This window comes from Paroedura picta, chromosome 5 (assembly GCF_049243985.1).
Source record: "Paroedura picta isolate Pp20150507F chromosome 5, Ppicta_v3.0, whole genome shotgun sequence".
NCBI classification, from domain to species: Eukaryota; Metazoa; Chordata; class Lepidosauria; order Squamata; family Gekkonidae; genus Paroedura; species Paroedura picta.
In genome coordinates, this window is record NC_135373.1 from 71,516,067 (window position 1) to 71,534,949 (window position 18,883).

The 18,883-nt window shown below is 42.7% G+C and overlaps 1 protein-coding gene across 1 annotated transcript in view; it reads right to left on the reverse strand.

Moving 5' to 3' along the window:
- Window positions 1-18,883, reverse strand: part of MDFIC (MyoD family inhibitor domain containing) — a 108,062-nt gene that overhangs the window by 7,157 nt on the left and 82,022 nt on the right. Inside the window, exon 4 of the mRNA XM_077338460.1 lies at window positions 11,535-11,801. Within this exon, the coding sequence (XP_077194575.1) occupies window positions 11,535-11,801 (267 nt within the window). The remainder of the gene's footprint in view (window positions 1-11,534; window positions 11,802-18,883) is intronic.

The window sequence follows — 18,883 nt, forward strand, 5'->3', positions numbered from 1 at the left end:
ACACAACATTTATATATCAAGCTTTATTTCTGATTAGTGAACAGTTTTGTTGAAGCAAAAATGTTATCATTCTCAGGCTTAGCACACCATAGGTCCACTTCAGATGCTTTAAGAAACAGCGACAGAGTATGGATGACTTCACCTTCCTCTTAAATGCCGCCTCCAGGACAGTGCAAAGAAAGAAGTGCATACTCTCCACAGGGAAAATCTTATTTTCTTCCCCCAAGCATACTTTTAAGTGAAGGAAGCAGCAGGAAACCATGCATGCCACATACTTCCTCTGTTGTCATATATAAGATACTAGGTTCTTCTAAAATTCATTGCCACTTTCTTTTGAATGTCTGAAACAGACCTCTGGGAACAGCTTACCCTTACTGTGTGAAAGCTTTTACAATTGTCTCTATTCAAGAAATAAGAACTGTAAGGAAATGTTGTAGGAACTTCTCTATTGCGGTCTCTACCCTAAGATGCTGGTACACTTGAGAAACAATCTATACTTTTTTCTTAGAAAATCTGATAAAGCTTTTTATTCAATAAGCAAAGTTTAAAGGTCTGCTCCAATTAAGTGTGTGTTTGCCTTTTAACTATGTCCATTTTTAAAGCTTACGTGTAACATCTTATGAAGGAGAAGGAGAAGGAGAAGGAGAAGGGAAGGAGAAGAAGCTGCTTGCATGTAACATCATATTATTATTTTAATATTTTATTCTAGTTCAGGAAGCAAGGACCAAAAACTGTGCTTTTCTATGAAAGACATGACTTTAAATTACTCCAAATTATTAGTAGGAAGATTTTAGGAAAAATCAACCATCACAAATTTCTGGTCATCTCTATTTGTATATAGGAATATATAATGACTTAGACTTGATCACAATTTTTCTTAGTTCATTCATAAGAGGAAAATATACCAAGAAAACATTTAGGATTTAATATTGAATGACAAGCAGGAATAAAAATGGCAAATGGAGAAATAGAAATAAGCTAGAAGAAAAGAAGACTAGCTGTGTGCATTAAAAGTTCTTTATATAGAGAATAAATGTACCTATAAGTGACCTTCATCTAGAACTCACTAGGTTTGACATATGAAGTGAAGCTGGGGAGTACAAGTTCAATGAAGAGGACCAAATCCAGATTGATGGGGATTAATTAGCTTGTTGTCATGGCGACTATACTTGAATAAATCTAATACAATTTTCTGTCTGTTATGTTTTTTATGTAAAGGAGGGACAGAGAGGGACAAATAGTTGTATTCAGAGAATAAGCTTATTTTAATTTTTCCTAGTTTGCTTCAAAGCTTTTTATGTGATCCAATGATTTTGAGATAAATGCAAGCATACTGCTGTGGTGTGAAGGCTGTAGCTAAAAGAAGACACATTTTACTGGTCCAGTCTTCTGCCTTCCAATACAATTTCCAGTTAGATAAGGGCAGAGTTGCATTCCCTGCTCTTTGCCTCAAAATATAGGCAATTTGCTGACATCTTTAAAAACAACTTAGAACAAGTGTATCAAGTGTATGAGGAAGGTCTCAGAGAAGCAATAAGGTTTTATCTGAAAAATAGCTCACAAATGCCTCACAGCTAATTTCCAATTGACTATTAGTTGGGTGCCCATCTTCAAGGACAGTAAAGGACCAAATCAAATGGGTAGCTGTGTTGGTCTGAAATAGCACAATAATATCAGAGTCCAGTAGCACCTTTAAGATCAACAATAAATCTTTGTTTTTTTAGTAAGGGACCAAGCTAACCTAAATAATTGTGCTGGGCATGAGCTCATGAACACAATGGAAGCAGTATCAAATTCACATTTAATCATCCTCAGCGCCATCTCATAGGCCTTCAAAAGCATCCTATAAGGTGTGTTTGAGGCTTCGTTATGAGTCTTGCTGCACACTCACTCTAGCTGTCTCAGGTCCCGTTTCCCACTGCTCAGGGGGCTCATTTGAGGTGAACGTGGAAAGGGCACTGGAGTGCTAAATCACTGAAGACAGCAACATCCCCAACTCTCCAAGCATATTTTGCAGAGCATTCAGGGAACCATCTGGTTTCATAAGTCTGTGTGGGTGAGCCAAAATAAACCCTTTGCCTATACAGGGAGGAGACAATATACAGAGAAATCTGACTACCAGACAGGGTTTGCCACCATCAGATGAATATCTACCCATGCACCAAAGATCAGATCCAGGGTGTGGACTGCTTGATGGGATAGGACCAGTAACAACTTGTGAGAGCCCTAGCATCACCATGGATGATGCAATGTCCAGAGGCCAGAGTTCACATGGATACTGATATCCCCCTGAATAATCAGTCTGGAGAACTGCAGTGCCCAGGCAGCTGCTGCCTCTGGAAGGCCCAGCAGGGCATCTGGTGGCATGTTACACAAAGGGTACACCAACCAGAAGGCTAAGACCTCAACCAAGTCCCACCCCAGTCCAACACCTGGGATCACTGGTGCTGGAAGTGCTCTAAAGGAATAAACATCCTGGGCCAGCATTACCACACACACTGCTACCCAAAGTCGAGGACTGATGGGGGATGGAAAACCTGGGGGGGGCTAGTTTGGGTCATGCATATCAGATCTACCTTGTGCTCTGCAAAATACGCTTGGAGAGTTGAGGGCATTGTTGATCGACCTAACATTTCACAGTGTCAGTATAGTCTCTAGAGAGGGGTCAGAGATTAGAAGGGTTACAAGCATGACTGAATAGAGCCTGACCCCCAAAAAAACTGGCCAGCACCATTCAGGAAATTTGTATCTTCTATTATCACATTTCCCACTGTCATATCTGCCATACCCTCTGATTACTGGAATCCCCCAGCCCTACTGGGCAGCTCCAAGGACTATGTTCTTGATGTTCCATTTCAGGCTTTGCTGAAACTTCCCGATCCATATTTTACCTCCACCAGTTTCAGACTGTAATAGACAATACATAATAGCTTAATTTGTAAAAAGAAAGAGGTGGTTGAGAGAAATCTAATGACAAAGGTATCCCTGGACCATAATGACCTAACTGCCAGTCAGTGGCTAGCATTAAATTGTTGAGCTTTCCACTGAACTTACAGCTACCGCCCCATGTGCCATTTTAAAATGTGAAATAGCACCAAGGGCTGTCAGAAAATTATGCTCTCTACTTGTGATGTTTACGGTCAGAAGAACAGCACAGAGGAAAAGGCAGGACCTCTTCTCCCCCCACATTTATCTCAACAATCAGGTAACCATGACACTCTTAAAGGGCATTCTCCAACTCTATAAAATGGAGATGCATCACTGGGGCGGGGGGACCAGGGACAATGTTTTATTTAGTTTGGCCCTAAAAGTTGTCTGGAAAGAAGCTGTTTTCAGTAGCTGTCTAGAGATCATTGGAAGATACAATTTTTAATTTCTTTGTCATAATCGTCTAATACGCGCAAGTACAGTATATACTAGATTACTCCTACTCTCAAAATTTTTTGTTGAGATACGTTTTCCTTATGCTGGAGCCATGCTGATTCTATCTGAACAAACCTTGTTCTTCTTCAAGGTTAGCCATTCTATCTAATAATACTTTCTAACAATTTACCTAGGACAGATGCTAGATGAAGGTGCCTGCAATTTCCCAGCTGCTCATTTTAAAATCAGCTAGGTTACATTCCAATCCATATTGCAGAATATGCATATTTTTTCTTTAAAAGATTTGAAGCACAAAGTTAATTATTGTTTTCTTACAGCAGTTTTATGGCAAATACTAAAGTTACAGAAATGCTGAGCTTGCTCAAATTTTAGATAGCTATCATCACAGAGATCAAGAAATTCCAAAAGAACCTCTTAAGCAACATGTCCTCTCACAGCAAGAATCAAACAGTCAAAATCTCTATCAAAGTGGCAGCTGAAGACCTCAGCAAGGCTTTTCTCAAGGCCCATGCAGAGACAAGAGCAGAAGTCTCAGCAGGGGTTTCAAGAATAGCATAGGAGACAAAAATATAGTCATGCAAGTGAAAAGTAAACTATTAATTTCAGGTAAATAAAGTCAAGTTTTAAAAACCAAACAAACAACTAAAACAAGCAGAAATATAAGATGACTGATTAAACAAAAATCAGAACTGATGGAAGTACCTGCTTTGTTTTGCCATCTTTAAATATATAACCTTTAAAAATCATCATTGTTTTGTAAAAAAGTAAAATCATGCTCAAAACCCATAAAAACATACTCATGACTTAAGTGATAAGTTTAAAGGGAGAAAGGAGCAGAACACAGATAGAACCTTAGCCTACAGCTGGTAAGGTCTAAACTACATGTTGCATCTACCATGTGATTATCATATCAACTTCAAGCAATATGACATCTAAGAGTTTACCACAGGAACTCAAATGGGTGTTATCTGTCCTGTTGGGGGCTGCATTACAATGCATCTTGACTGTGCAGGCACCAAGATAGGACAAACAATGCCACCACAGATCAATCTGGATTAGAGAAATGGCATAGGGGAAGGCAGAATCTTCCCTACCTAATGCTATGGTCCCAATCTGAACTAGGCAAGTCATGCTGCAAATCCCCATGGGCAATCAAGTAATAGAAGTTAACATGTACCCTGGCCCTCAATTATGCTAAAATAAACTTGCTTGTTTTGAATAAATTGAAATGATCCAGTAAGGGAGATCTTGAAACAGAACAGGCAAGGCTCATATATAACAGAAGTGGCATATCCACATGGAATAGTACGATCTGATTTTCAGTTAGCTTTCCCTTGTTGATGACAGACTAGTTACCAGCTGGCATTCTGTCTCCTGCAATCTTTTCATCTAAAGTGATCCAGCTCAGGAAAAAGGGCACACTGAGGGAAGAAAGCATGGAAAGAATATCCCCTATTCCTCTTTACAAGCCTGTTTTGTTTTTTATCCTTGATCTTTGTCACTGTCTGGGTTAGATCACAGTAAAGACTTGGATCTGCTCTTATCAAGTACAAATTGTTTATAAGTAGCTGACCCCCACATGCACAGATCTGCCATCCATTTCAATGCACTGAACTTCTACGTTAACTAATTGGATATATCAATATATTTTGTATATTTCCAATTCTGATTTCTTTGCTACAAACAATTACATCTAGTATGTTGTAGAGGTTTACAAAATCAGTTGCAACACTGAAAGTTCGGTTTTAAATCATGTCTCTGCAATAAACTCACTGAGATCTAAAAATATGAGCCAAGAAGACAGAAGCACCTGCTAACAGGACCCAAGATCTATTTTAAAAGATGGAAGAACAAAGTCGTCTGTATCCCAAAAACACTGGTGTACCATATGCCCTAAAGCAACATTTTCCAAATTAAATCACACTAGTGGCCAGAGTGTTCCACCTGCCAGAGAGACAGTGCTCTATACAGAGATGACAGTGCGGGAACACAGCCAGAAAGGCACGGAAAAGGCATTTAAATTGCTCAAGTGACTGTTCGGAAGCAGTAAAGCATGTAAAAGGGCAAATATATGAGGAAGATACAAATTGGCAGAGGCCAAGAGCAACAGAGATGAAAGGAGGTCAGAATTCTGTTAACTAACTGGAATGATGTAGGAAGCTGAATACAAAAACCAAAAGGATCAAGAGATAAAATTTTGGACATGAGATGATACAACTCAGAAACAAAGGATAGAAAGTCAGGATTTGAAGACACGCATTTTGAAATAAAAAGTTCAAAAAGGTTGGAGACCCATGTGCCAAACTGGTTGCTAAGTAACCTATTGAAGATTACTGCAGATTATTTATTGTACCTGTTTGTCAGATAAACATGATCTAAACACATGACACTGCCATATAAAAACAGATTAGAATCTGATTTTTAATTGGATGGCCAAAAAGACAAATCAAACCTGAATTCTAGCTAAAATGACTAAACTTTGGTCGCATTATAAGAAGATCACTGGAGACAACAATAAATATAGAAAACTTTAAGGAGCAGGAAAAGAGAAACATCCAACACAGGATGGGCTGAGTCACTAAAGGAAGCCATGGCCCTTTGTATGCAAGACCTGGACAATGCAGTCAACAACAGGATGCTTGGGGAGTCACTAATTCATAGAGTCACCATAACTCAGAAGTGACTTGGTGGCACTTCACACACACATACATGCACACAGATGAATTCATGCAGGCTCAATTTTTTATAAACTGGGCTGTTGTCCATTAAAAAGCAGCTATGCATGATTTACACCTATCTCTGATGTGGTAAGTACAAGTTTTGTTAAACAGACAATGACAGATTCTGAAGGGGGGGGGACCACCTTATCTATTCAACCAGGAAAACTAAAATACCTGCAGCACCTAGTAATGATGAGAATAACAGCCATATGGAGCTGGTTCGATCGAAAAACGAATACATTGGTTCTTGAAAGCTTATGCCAGAATAAGAGTCCATTTTGCCCTATATATGAAGACATTAAGGGTAGATCCCAGACATTTATATCCAAGCACACTTCTATCCTTTAAGATAGTGATCCCCAACCTGTGGGCAGTGGACCACATGTGGTCCTTCGACTAATTGGAGGTGGACCCCAAAGGACGCCTTCTCCCCCCCCCCCGGCCCTTTACTTCATCCCCCCCCCCGGCCCTTTACAACACACTTCGGGTGTCATTGTCTCCCATCACTCCCAGATGGGACTATCTCGTTGCAGAGAAACAAGCTCAGGGTTCCCATTGATTTGTCATTGTCATGAGTTAAAATTTCCATGAAAATAAAATGTTCCTTATGTTCATTGTTGTGGCGTGTCTGTATCTTATTTTGAAGGGATGTTTAAACATTACCATAGTGATCAGAGAGCGTTAGGGCAGTGGTTGAGAGTAGAGAAGTAAACTACCCCCACCCCACCGGGCCTCAGTAAAAGGCACTGAGTGATCCCCGGTCCCCAGCGTTGAGTGGTCCCCGGTGATAAAAAGGTTGGGGACCACTGCTTTAAGACTCAAAGGACTTATATTAAGAAAAACATTCTTCAGAATAAAAGGGAACTTTTTAATTTCTAAAGCTCTTTAAAGTTAACATCAGTAAAACTGTACGTTGATCAGAGTCAGATAATATGCTTACCTATAAAATAACAGATAAACAAAGTAAAGAGCTTTATACTGTAGGATGTATGGCTCTGTATGGCCTATTATGCACGGCCGCTGAAACGGCGGGAGGAGGAAGAAGTGAAGCAAACTGCTTATGCACGGGAAGGAACGCAACGGCAGCAAAACCCAGAGTATCCGATTATGCACTTGGAGCCAGTGTATTTAGAAATAACACAGACACACACTTCTCAGGAGACTAAAACACTGATGGGGAGAAAGGAAGGAGTCCCATAAATCAAAGCTCCCTGAAGTTAAGAATCACCTAGCACAGCTAACATATGTCTACATTTGAATCCTTGTTGATAATTTTCCCCCATAATTGCAGCAGAGGCTGTTATGAGGCAGCAAGAAATAGATCATCCTTGTGCCATCTGAAATGGCAAATATAGAGGACTGGATCAGATTACATTTCTGAATATGAATGATTTATGAAGCAGCATTAATAATTACGATAATTAAAATTTTGACTAAGCTAGGTCCTATAATCAGTTTGAATCCAAGGCAAACCATTCAACATCACAGTAATCCAGGTCTATGCCCCAACCACTGCTGTTGAAAAGGATGAAGTTGACCAGTTCTATGAAGCCCTACAACAGCTTCTAGAAGCAATGCCAAAAACTTATGCGCTTATCATCATGGGGGATTGGAATGCTAAAGTAGGAAGCCAAAAGATAACAGGGATAACAGGCAAGTTTGGCCTTGTACAAAATGAAGCAGGGCACAGGCTGGTAGAGTTTTGTCAAGAGAATGCAATGGTCATAGCAAACACTCTTTTCCAACAACCCAAGTGACGACTCTACACATGGACAACACCAGACGGTCAACACAGAAATCAGAGTGACTATGTGCTCTGCAGCCAAAGATGGAGAAGTTCTATGTTGTTTTTAGGTGCGAAGTCGTGTCCGACCCATCGAGACCCCATGAACAATGATCCTCCAGGCCTTCCTGTCCTCTACCATTCCCCGGAGTCCATTTAAGTTTGCACCAACTGCTTCAGTGACTCCATCCAGCCACCTCATTCTCTGTCGTCCCCTTCTTCTTTTGCCCTCGATCGCTCCCAGCATTAGGCTCTTCTCCAGGGAGTCCTTCCTTCTCATGAGGTGGCCAAAGTATTTGAGTTTCATATTCAGGATCTGTCCTTCTAAGGAGCAGTCAGGGCTGATCTCCTCTAAGACTGACCGGTTTGTTTGCCTTGCAGTCCAATACTTTGACGCTCAGCCTTCCTTATGGTCCAACTTTCGCAGCCATACATTGCAACTGGGAAGACCATAGCGTTGACTAGACGCACCTTTGTTGGCAGAGTGATGTCTCTGCTTTTTAGGATGCTGTCTAGATTTGCTATAGCTTTCTTCCCCAGGAGCAAGCGTCTTTTAATTTCTTTGCTGCAGTCCCCATCTGCAGTGATCTTGGAGCCCAGGAAAATAAAATCTGTCACTATCTCCATTTCTTCCCCATCTATTTGCCAGGAATTGAGAGGGCTGGATGCCATGATCTTCATTTTCTTGATGTTGAGTTTCAAGCCAACTTTTGCACTCTCCTCCTTCACCCGCATCAGCAGGCTGTTCACTTTCTGCCATTAGAGTGGTATCATCTGCATATCTGAGGTTATTTATATTTCTCCCTGCAATCTTGATCCCAATTTGTGACTCCTCTAATCCCGCCTTTCTCATGATGTGCTCCGCATACAAGTTAAATAGGCAAGGCGACAGTATATAGCCTTGCCGAACTCCTTTCTCAATTTTGAACCAATCAGTGATTCCATGTTCGGTTCTCACTGTTGCTTCTTGACCTGCATATAAGTTTCTCAAGAGACAAATAAGATGCTCTGGTACTCCCATCTCTTTAAGAACTTGCCACAATTTGTTGTGTTCCACACAATCAAAGGCTTTAGCATAGTCAATAAAGCAGAAGTAGATGTTCTTCTGGTACGCCCTAGCTTTCTCCATGATCCAGCGTATGTTGGCAATTTGATCTTTAGTTCTTCTGCCTCTGCCTCTTTGAAATCCTGCCTGTACTTCTGGAAGTTCTCGGTCCACATATTGCTGGAGCCTAGCTTGTAAAATTTTGAGCATAACTTTGCTAGCATGAGAAATAAGTGATAATTTAAGAAAAATGTTGCAAGAATCAGATTCTCGCATAAGATTATGTGAAAATATCATCACCATTGGGCTGCTTCCAGAGCTCATACTGCTGCATGCGGGCAATGGTGACCTCATGGGCTGTTGGCCCAGCAGCAGTAACAGGACGGTTGTGTAGCAATCCATGCCTTATTCACAAGCATATCATTTATGTAACGTACCTCTTCAACAACAAAAAAGAAAATCAAACATGGGAAATTTCCCTGAAAAACTTGAAATGTAGGATGTTTATCATGCTAATGAAGGGAAGCCTACTGCAAGTTGGGGATGGAGGTAGTGAGCATGCACTTTCATAAGTGCTTTCTTTAATGTAGTTCATGTGCAGCTGCTTAAAGATTTGTAAGGCAGAAAAGCTGGAAAGTGATCAGAAGCTGCCCTTGGTGAAAGAAAAAGGAAAGAAAGGGGTTCTCTGGCAACAGGAAAGCAAGAGGCAGGAAGGAGCAGAGCTTTCCGGCTCAGAATAGCATTATCTATCTCCTCAGAACTTAACACCACTATCCCCACTGTTCAACAAGTGCCTCTGCGAATCACCCAGCTCCACCAGCTCACATGAGAACATCTGGCACAGAGGAAAGGGAAAAATCACCATCAAATAAAAATCTGCGCACTATCACCCATTTCCCTTGAAGCAAGTCCCTCTGAATCCAAGAGAAATTACAACCATGCTGTGATTTACTTCTGAATAACACGCTGTAAGTGAGGAGTGGCCAGATGTATCAGTCTGGTTAGCTGGGGCCAGCTCTTGACAGATGGATTGGGGAAAGAGGCTACTCAGCTGCTGGGACCTGAGGCAAGGCCAGCCCCCAAAAGAAGAAGGCCAGCCAGTTCACCTCTGAGTTGGTGTTGTAGAGCAACCTGGGTTAGCTGTGCTGCAGTTCTGTTTCCATGTAGGAGTGCCTGGATGTCTGCCATCAAAGCTTGGCAGGGCTTCAGGGCCCAGGCAGGCCAACAAGCAGGTGGACTGCGCTGCCATTGGGGAAGAGAAGGAGGCAGCAATGGCTGTGGAGGAAATATTCAGGAGTCATAGTGGTGACAACAGCAGCTGAGATTGGAGCCTCCCGCATGGCCAAGTTCATCAAGGCTACCACCCACTCTCCCCCGGCTGCCTCTTTCCATCCTTTCACATGGCACTTCCAGGTACACTAGGAAATGGGAGTCCGCACTCCGCTCCCACACCCTGGCATGCAAGGCGCATCAGGAGTTAGAAATTTCCATCATTGGTTTCTGGTGCATTTGGGTACCAGGTGCAGCAAAAGATGTTTTCACATCAAAAATTAGCTGGAGGACAAGGAAGTAATCAGTTCATTTAACCTAGTTAGAACTCAACTGGATCTTTCCCAAGATCCAGAGGAATTGTTTATGGATTTCAAAATGTAAATCAATCTCCTTTCTCTACTCCTTTCTTCCCAAGAAGCCAATCCATCTCAATTAATATACAACATTATCCAAAGCCAGGAAGTTATATCACTAGGATTTCTCCTCCTCCTGACCTTCTCCTCACAGTACACAGAACAGATACCTGAAGTGTAATTCTAAACAGAGTTAAACCATTCTAAGTCGACGAGCCTCTTGTGGCACAGAGGGGTAAGCAGCAGACATGCTGTCTGAAGTGATGTCCATGAGGCTGGGCGTTCGATCCCAGCAGCCGGCTCAAGGTTGACTCAGCCTTCCATCCTTCCGAGGTCGGTAAAATGAGTACCCAGCTTGCTGCTGGGGGGTAAAACGGTAATGACTGGGAAAGGCACTGGCAAGGCCACCCTGTATTGAGTCTGCCAAGAAAACGCTGGAGGGCATCACCCCAAGGGTCAGACATGACCCAGTGCTTGCATAGGGGATACCTTTACCTTTAGGGTAGAAAGTAGCAGCATTTGTATATCCACATTATTTACTGACTTGAACAAAGAAGATGAATATGTTCTGAATACATTCTGAATACATTCTGTTCAAAATATATAGGCTAGCAGGAAACACTATGCCAAAATTCAATGACAAAATTTCATTGAAAAAGAGTTTGCAATTCCAAGTGCTACCACCCCTCCCCTGAGGTTTCTACACACAGCATTGTACCCAAAAAATTACTGCCTAGCAATTAACAAATACTCCACTCAAGTGTACTCTCACAAACAAGGTGCAGACATGTTTGAAAAAAGGAAACCCTTCATTTTGATTTCCTTCAAATACTAAATTTTTTTTTGAGGAAGTGGTTTATTACTATCTCTGTTTGCTTTTTGGAATAAGACTCATGCTCTAATTATTTGGGGGGATACTGGCAAGAATAGGTTGTGGTTGTTCTGCATTCAGCTTTCTGCTAGGATTTCAAGCTTACCTTCAGGTGAGGAACTTGGCTTATGAGAATATGCAGAGCTTTTTTTGCTGCCTTCACTGTTGACAGACAAGCTGGACTGAATTTTTTTGTGCATTTTTTGGGAAACGGGTGCTGAGAATTGTCTACTATCTTTTGCTACAAGTTTGATTCCACTGTGAATTCCACTTCCATTACTCAGACCTGCATGACCATTTTGTGCTCTGCCAGTTTCTTCCTTGTGCTTTTCGGGTGGTGAAGCATTTGGCTGGGGCAAACGTTCAGGCTGGGCTTTAAAGAGAAGGAGAGAAAAGAGTTGTAAAGTTAATGCAGAATCAAATTATTTATTTTGTTTACTCGGTGAACACAAAGCTGGAGTCTTAGCAAAAAGTAAAATTTTGCATACAGTTATTAGCTCAAATTCGACTCTTTTGATTCTATCATGCCACATTTCCTAGCTTCAGTGTTGCCCCCAACCTGCAGAGAAACTTTCTGTGGGAGCCAGCCACAGGATCTTTGTAGGGGGAAGCCACTCAAATGCCCCTGTTCAAATATATAAATTTATATGCCTTTAGTGCCACGCTAAAACTGCATGAATTCTTTAGTTACGCTAGTGGCTTAATTTTATCTTCTGAACCTTGCTTTAATACTTCTGAATCTTTGAACTTTTTTTGACTGATGCATTTTTGTACAAATAACTTTATATATACGTTTCAGATATCAATAGGTTGACAAGTTGGTACACATATTTCTTAAAAATAAATGTAAATAAATAAAAGTAATAAAATAAAATAAAAACAAATGTTTGAACTATTTCGAGTCTGCTTGCAGAAGGGGACAGTCTATAAATTTAATGTTTAAAAACTGAAGGTTTTATAGTCACAACAATAATTTTTCTCCAGGTTTCATAAGATGGTACACACTATTCGCTCCCCCTCCATTGAATTTTTATCCTAAAAATAAAAACAATCCTGTTTGGTGCATTAGGGTGAGAGAACTAACTGGTCCAACTATTCATCTGTAAACCGCTCCGCGGTTAGTAATAAAAGGCTAAGGGCAAGTTGGGAGGAGTTAAGGCGGGCTCAGTCCGGGATAAAAACTCGAAGGGGCGAATCAGGAGCCGACCCTCCGAGTGTCAATCCTGGACCAAGGAGAAAATGGGGAGGAGCGCAAAGTGCACCTCCCCATTGTCTCCTTGGCCACCAGAGACTACGCATCAATGCGGGGAAAGGAGCAGGGACTTTGTCGCAGCAGCCCTGCTCCTTTCCAGCCGCAAACCCTCCCAACTTGATGGGGAGCAGAAACGGAATTCCACGCCTCCCACGACGCCTTCCGCCTCCCAGCACCCCGCTGCTGCCAGAATCAGGTCAGCCGCCACTGCCTGCCGGTAACCGCTGCCCGCTGGTTCCCCATCCTCCCGATACCCCCCCCAACATCTCCCCCTTCACCACCGCAGTACGAGCCACACTCCTCAACATCCAGCCCTCCTCCATCGCGAGCCACCCCAACACATCACACTACAAGCACCCCCACTCTGCCGCGCTTCCCACCCCAAAGCCCTACCCCCCCACACCACCCTTTGCCCCACCAACCACCCGCGCCGTCACAGAACACCTTACTCACCCCCTGGAACACTGAACTGTTCTCCCCCGACGCGCTCCGGCCCGCGGCTGCCCCACCGCCAACAAACTGACCCACGCATGCACGGAGCTCCGCGCATGCGTCCCTGCCTCCCCCCTCCCCCCACAGGACCACAAGACACCACGCATGCGCCGGATCTGGAGCATGCATGGTTCTCCTCCCACTCCCCCCAACCCCCAACGGCCCCCAGCATACCGCTGGCCGCCACCACCGGAACCGGCCGCCCTCAGCGCCGAACATGCCCGGCTGCCTCACAGCCATCGACGACCCGGCATCCCAGCAGCTCACGGACACTGTCCAGCCGCCAGCCCACACTACAGGTAGGCTGTCTTCGAACCACAGAAGGCCGCCCCGACAGAAGCCTTCTGCCCTATGGGGGGGTTGGGAAGGCACCGCGGCCCGCCACGCTGACCCGCCGCCCCCAGGAACGCAGAAGCCTTTGGGACTCGGGGGCGGGGGGAACAACTAGCGCCCAATTTATTTAAATACAAAATGTGCTTTAGATCTAGTTATACTATAAAGGTGTGAAAATAAGTACTTCTCTACTTGCACTCAAGACAGAATCCAAGCCAAAACTTTCTGCAATTCCGTAGGAAATCACCTTTCCTCATACCAATGAAAGACAGCAACTAGATAGCTGTCTTTCAATGAAAGACAGTAACCAGCTTGTAACCAGATGCGGATGTTGGATTTTCGTAGGGCAAACTTTAATAAACTCAGAAACATGGTGAGTGTCATACCATGGACGAGAATGCTGGAAGGGAAGGGAGCATGTGAAGGGTGGGTGCTACTCAAGCAAGAGCTATTGCATGCTCAATCAATGACTATCCCAGAAAGACGAAAACACTGCAGGAGCTGTAATAAGCCTATTTGGATGAACAGAGAACTTCAAGAGGAACTAAGAAATAAAAGGAAAATGGAGGGAAGGACAGAGCTCTAAAGAAGAGTACCTACAGGTTACTAGTCACTGTAGATCAATCATCAGAAAGGCCAAAGCTGAGAGTGAGCTAAGATTGGCCAGGGAAGCCCACTGTAACAAGAAAAGATTTTTCAGTTATGTGAGGAGCAAACGTAAAGGAGACAATAGGCCCACTGTTGGGTGCCGATGGACAAACTCTAACGAAGGATGCAGAGAAAGCAGAAAGACTCTATTTTACATCTGTTTTTTCTTACAGGTCAAAGGGTTTAGGCACATCTAGAGATGGCAGTAGCCAAGAGATAGTGTTTGGTGGCAGATTGACATGGACAGAGAGTTGTCAAGAGGCATTTAGCTGCACTGGATAAGTTCAAATTCCCTGGGCCGGATGAAATGCACCCGAGAGTGCTCAAAGAACCTTCCAGAGAACTTGCACAACCTTCGGGACCTCTTTAAGGACTGGCGATGTCCCGGAGGACTGGAAGAGAGCAAACGTTATTCAGATCTTCAGAAAAGGGAGGAAGGATGACCCGGGAAACTACAGACCAGTGAGTCTGACCTCTGTTGTGGGGAAGATAATGGAGCAGATATTAAAGGGAGCAATCTGCAAACATCTGGAGGACAATTTGGTGATCCAAGGAAGTCAGCATGGATTTGTCTCCAACAGGTCCTGTCAGACCAACCTGGTTTCCTTTTTCGACCAAGTAACAGGTTTGCTGTATCGTGGAAATTCGGTTGATGTTGTTTACTTGGATTTTAGTAAAGCTTTTAGTAAAGTTCCCCATGGATGGATAAATTGGAGGACTGAAATCTGGATTTTCAGATAGTTAGGTGGATAGGGAATTGGTTAGAGAACCAAAGAGTTGTTGTCAATGGTGTTTCATCAGATTGGAGTGAGGTGAGTAGCGGGGTACCTTAGGGCTCGGTGCTCGGTCCGGTACGTTTTAACATATTAATGATCTAGAGGAGGGGGTGCAGGGACTAATCATCAAGTTTGCAGATGACACCAAATTGGGAGGACTGGCAAATACTCCAGAAGATAGAGACAGAGTTCAACAAGATCTGAACACAATGGGAAAATGGGAAAATGAGAACAAGATGCAATTTAATAAAGATAAGTGTAAAGTTCTGCATCTGGGTCAGAAAAATGAAAAGCATACCTACTGGATGGGGGATATACTTCTAGGTAACACTGTGTGTGAACGAGACCTTGGGGTACTTGTGGATTGTAAACTAAACATGAGCAGGCAGTGTGATGCAGCGGTAAAAAAGGCAAATGTCATTTTGGGCTTTATCAACAGGGGCTTCACATCAAAATCACAAGATGTCATAGTCCCATTGTATACGGCACTGGTCAGACCACACCTGGAGTACTGTGTGCAGTTCTGGAGGCCTCACTTCAAGGACGTAGATAAAATTGAAAGGGTACAGAGGAGAGCGACGAGGATGATCTGGGGCCAAGGAACCAAGCCCTATGAAGATAGGTTGAGGGACTTGGGAATGTTCAGCCTGATTGAGAGGGGACATGATAGCCCTCTTTAAGTATTTGAAAGGTTGTCATTTGGAGGAGGGCAGGATGCTGTTCCCATTGGCTGCAGAGGAAAGGACACGCAGTAATGGGTTTAAACTACAAGTACAACGATATAGGCTAGATATCAGGAAAAAAATTTTCACAGTCAGAGTAGTTCAGCAGTGGAATAGGCTGCCAAAGGAGGTGGTGAGCTCCCCCTCACTGGCAGTCTTCAAGCAAAGGTTGGATACACAGTTTTCTTGGATGCTTTAGGATGCTTTGGGCTGATCCTGCGTTGAGCAGGGGGTTGGACTAGATGGCCTGTATGGCCCCTTCCAATTCTATGATTCTATAATTCTATGATAAGTATAGAATTCTGGCTCAGAATTATAACTGGGTATCAGTAAGTCTTTCCAGGTCAGCTGAAGTCTCTCCAAGTTGAGTACAAAATTGATCCTGCATCTACTATAGCAGTAGTTCTCAACCTGGGACCCCTTTGGGGGTCGAATGACCCTTTCGCAGAGGTCGTGGCAGGGTGAACAGCTTGTCTGGGGGGGTGCTGCCACTGCTGCCGCTCCTCCCGCAGGTGCCCGTACTCAGCCGCCAGCCACTCCAGCACAGCGCAGCACACTCCTCCAGCGCAGCGCAGTCTTCCTCCAGGCACCCTAGGTGGCAGTGCAGCTCGGCAGGACAAGAGGCAGAACTGAACTGAGAAACCCCGGAAAAAAAACAGTTTTAATACAATAATGAACAATGGATCTTCACGCCATTGGTCAGTTTCCATGTAATGTCTGTGAAAGAACACTTGCATAATTTTACGGTTGGGAGTCACCACAACATGAGGAACTGTATTAAAGGGTCACGGCATTCGGAAGGTTGAGAGCCACTGTACTATAGCTAAACTAGTTTAATGCCTCTCCTGCAATTTCCAAACTGCATCTCGTAATACTATAGCTACAACACATGAACTACAGATAACTTCCATACACCGATTTCTCTTTTTGCATCCTATATAGAACATCATATTGAGCTTAACACATACAAACTGTGCTGGGTTCAATATTCTGCAGGATAACCCTGCAGACATAATTAACTACCATTATATCCTACACCACATCTGAGTTTGGGCCTCAATATTTTTGTTCCAAGTTTTCTTAAGATTAATAGTTTGGGAATCCCTGTCACCCTGGGAAAGAACATGTTTATTTATTTATTTAGATTTAGATAACCATCCCTCCCAAGTGATGGCTCACAGGTGTTTACAACATAACAAATACAATAAAAGATTCATCATAAAACACTAAAACAGCATAAATAAAAATTATAAGAATAGCTAGGATTCCAATCATCAGCACAATCTGCCTGCAAATGTTATAAGCCGCCTCGAGCCTTCGGGGGGAGGCGGGGTATAAATATAATAATAATAATAATAACAACAACAACAACAACAACAACAACACTTCAGGTCTTATTTGTTCCAGGAGAGAGCTCTTCTGAGGTTATAGGAGGAGGCCAATAAGATGTTGTACCGTAGGAACTTCATTGGCCCCAACCAAAAGCCTGGTGGAAGACCTCTGTTTGCTGACCCTTTGGAACTGAGAAAGCTTCTGAAGGGCCCACAGATATTCCAGGAGTTAATTCCACCATGCTTGGGCTACTTTCAAAAAGATCTTGACCCTGATTGAGGCCAAGAAAATATTTCGGGAGCAAGGGACCACTAGCCAGTTGCAGCTAGCAATGTGTGATAGTCTACAGGGAGCACAGTCAGCCAGGCAGTCCTTCAATTATATGGTGCTGAGAGAGCTCTGAGAGAATTGCTATGTGAAAAAAGTTCTAACAGGACTGTAACAAAGACAAATGAAAAAATGGATGAAGAAAGAGATGCCAAAAAGAGAATGGAAGCAACCACCTTCCCATGACTTCTTACAGGGCCCCAGCTTGTTAAAGAAATACTACTAAAGCTGCACAATCATAGAACTATATGTTAATTTCAACCATCTCTCAATCACAAATATTCTAACATCCTGTCAGAAAGGAAAATCTAAAAAGATTCTGCTGAAACGTTAAATAAAACAGTCTTTGAATAATGTTCCATTTATATGTGTGAATAGACAAAAGAAGAAGAGTTGGCTTTTATACCCCATTTTTCACTACTCAGAGGACTATCAAAGTAGCTTACAATCGCATTCCCTTCCTCTCCCAACAACAGACAACTTGTGAGGTACATGGTGTTGAGAGAGCTCTGAAAGGTCTGCTGTGTGAGAAAAGTTCTAACAGGACTGTGACTAGCCCAAGGTCACCCAGATGGCTGAATATGGAGGAGCGGGGAATCAAATCTGGCTCTCCTGATTAGAAGCCACCACTCAAAACCACTGTTTGCATCTTACATTGTATGGATAAAACGGCACACATTTCAGGGATGCAAAAGCATATTGACCAGTTCACAGGCATATAAAGTTATGCTTCACCAGCATCTCTGTAGAAACAGCTAGTATCATTTGTCAATGAATAAGTAGAGAAAACACACAAAGCATTCTGTTAATCTAGGGATGGGCGCAAACTGGTTTACGAATTGCAAACTGTCAAACCGTTTGTACGTTTTGTGATTCAAGAAGTAATGTTCATCAACTGAATAACTGCCAAGAACTTTCATGAAAGTTGATAGTAGGGAACCATTTAAACTACTGCTTTCTGCTTCCTGTCAAAAGCCGTGGGGAGAAAACCTAGTTTAAATGGCTGAGTCACTGAGCTATTTCACCCCTTGCTTTTTGATCACCATAAGTGGCAGAGAGCAGTGGCTTAAATAGCCCTGCCACAAGAGCAGAAAGCAGGGGTTTAAAACTTTAAATGGCTCAGTAATTGATATGAACACTGGGTCAGTTTGTGAGCCAACCTTCCTGTTCATAGGGGGTTGTAGTTCAATTCATGGGTCAGTCACAAACCAAGCTGCAAAAAATGCAATTTGTGCCCATCCCTAATCTAGACAACTGAGTTACTAAAATGGAAAGTTATTAATTTTAGATGCTAGCAAATGGGATGAGGGGACTATTCACCTTTCAGTATTATAGTCATGGAATATGATCGCATATTTTGTCTTAAATATCATGTCTAATCTGTCAATTAAAGACTTGTGTTGAAGAAGCTGAGTAATCCATAGTTATTTGTTGTAGTTTCATTTTATTATCTTTATACTAAGATCAAAATATGAATTCTGTTCCCAAAGTACTCTTATTTCAGTCTTTTAACATTAACATACAACTTTTTAGCTGACTGGCTTTAGAGTATTCACATATGATATATAGGTCA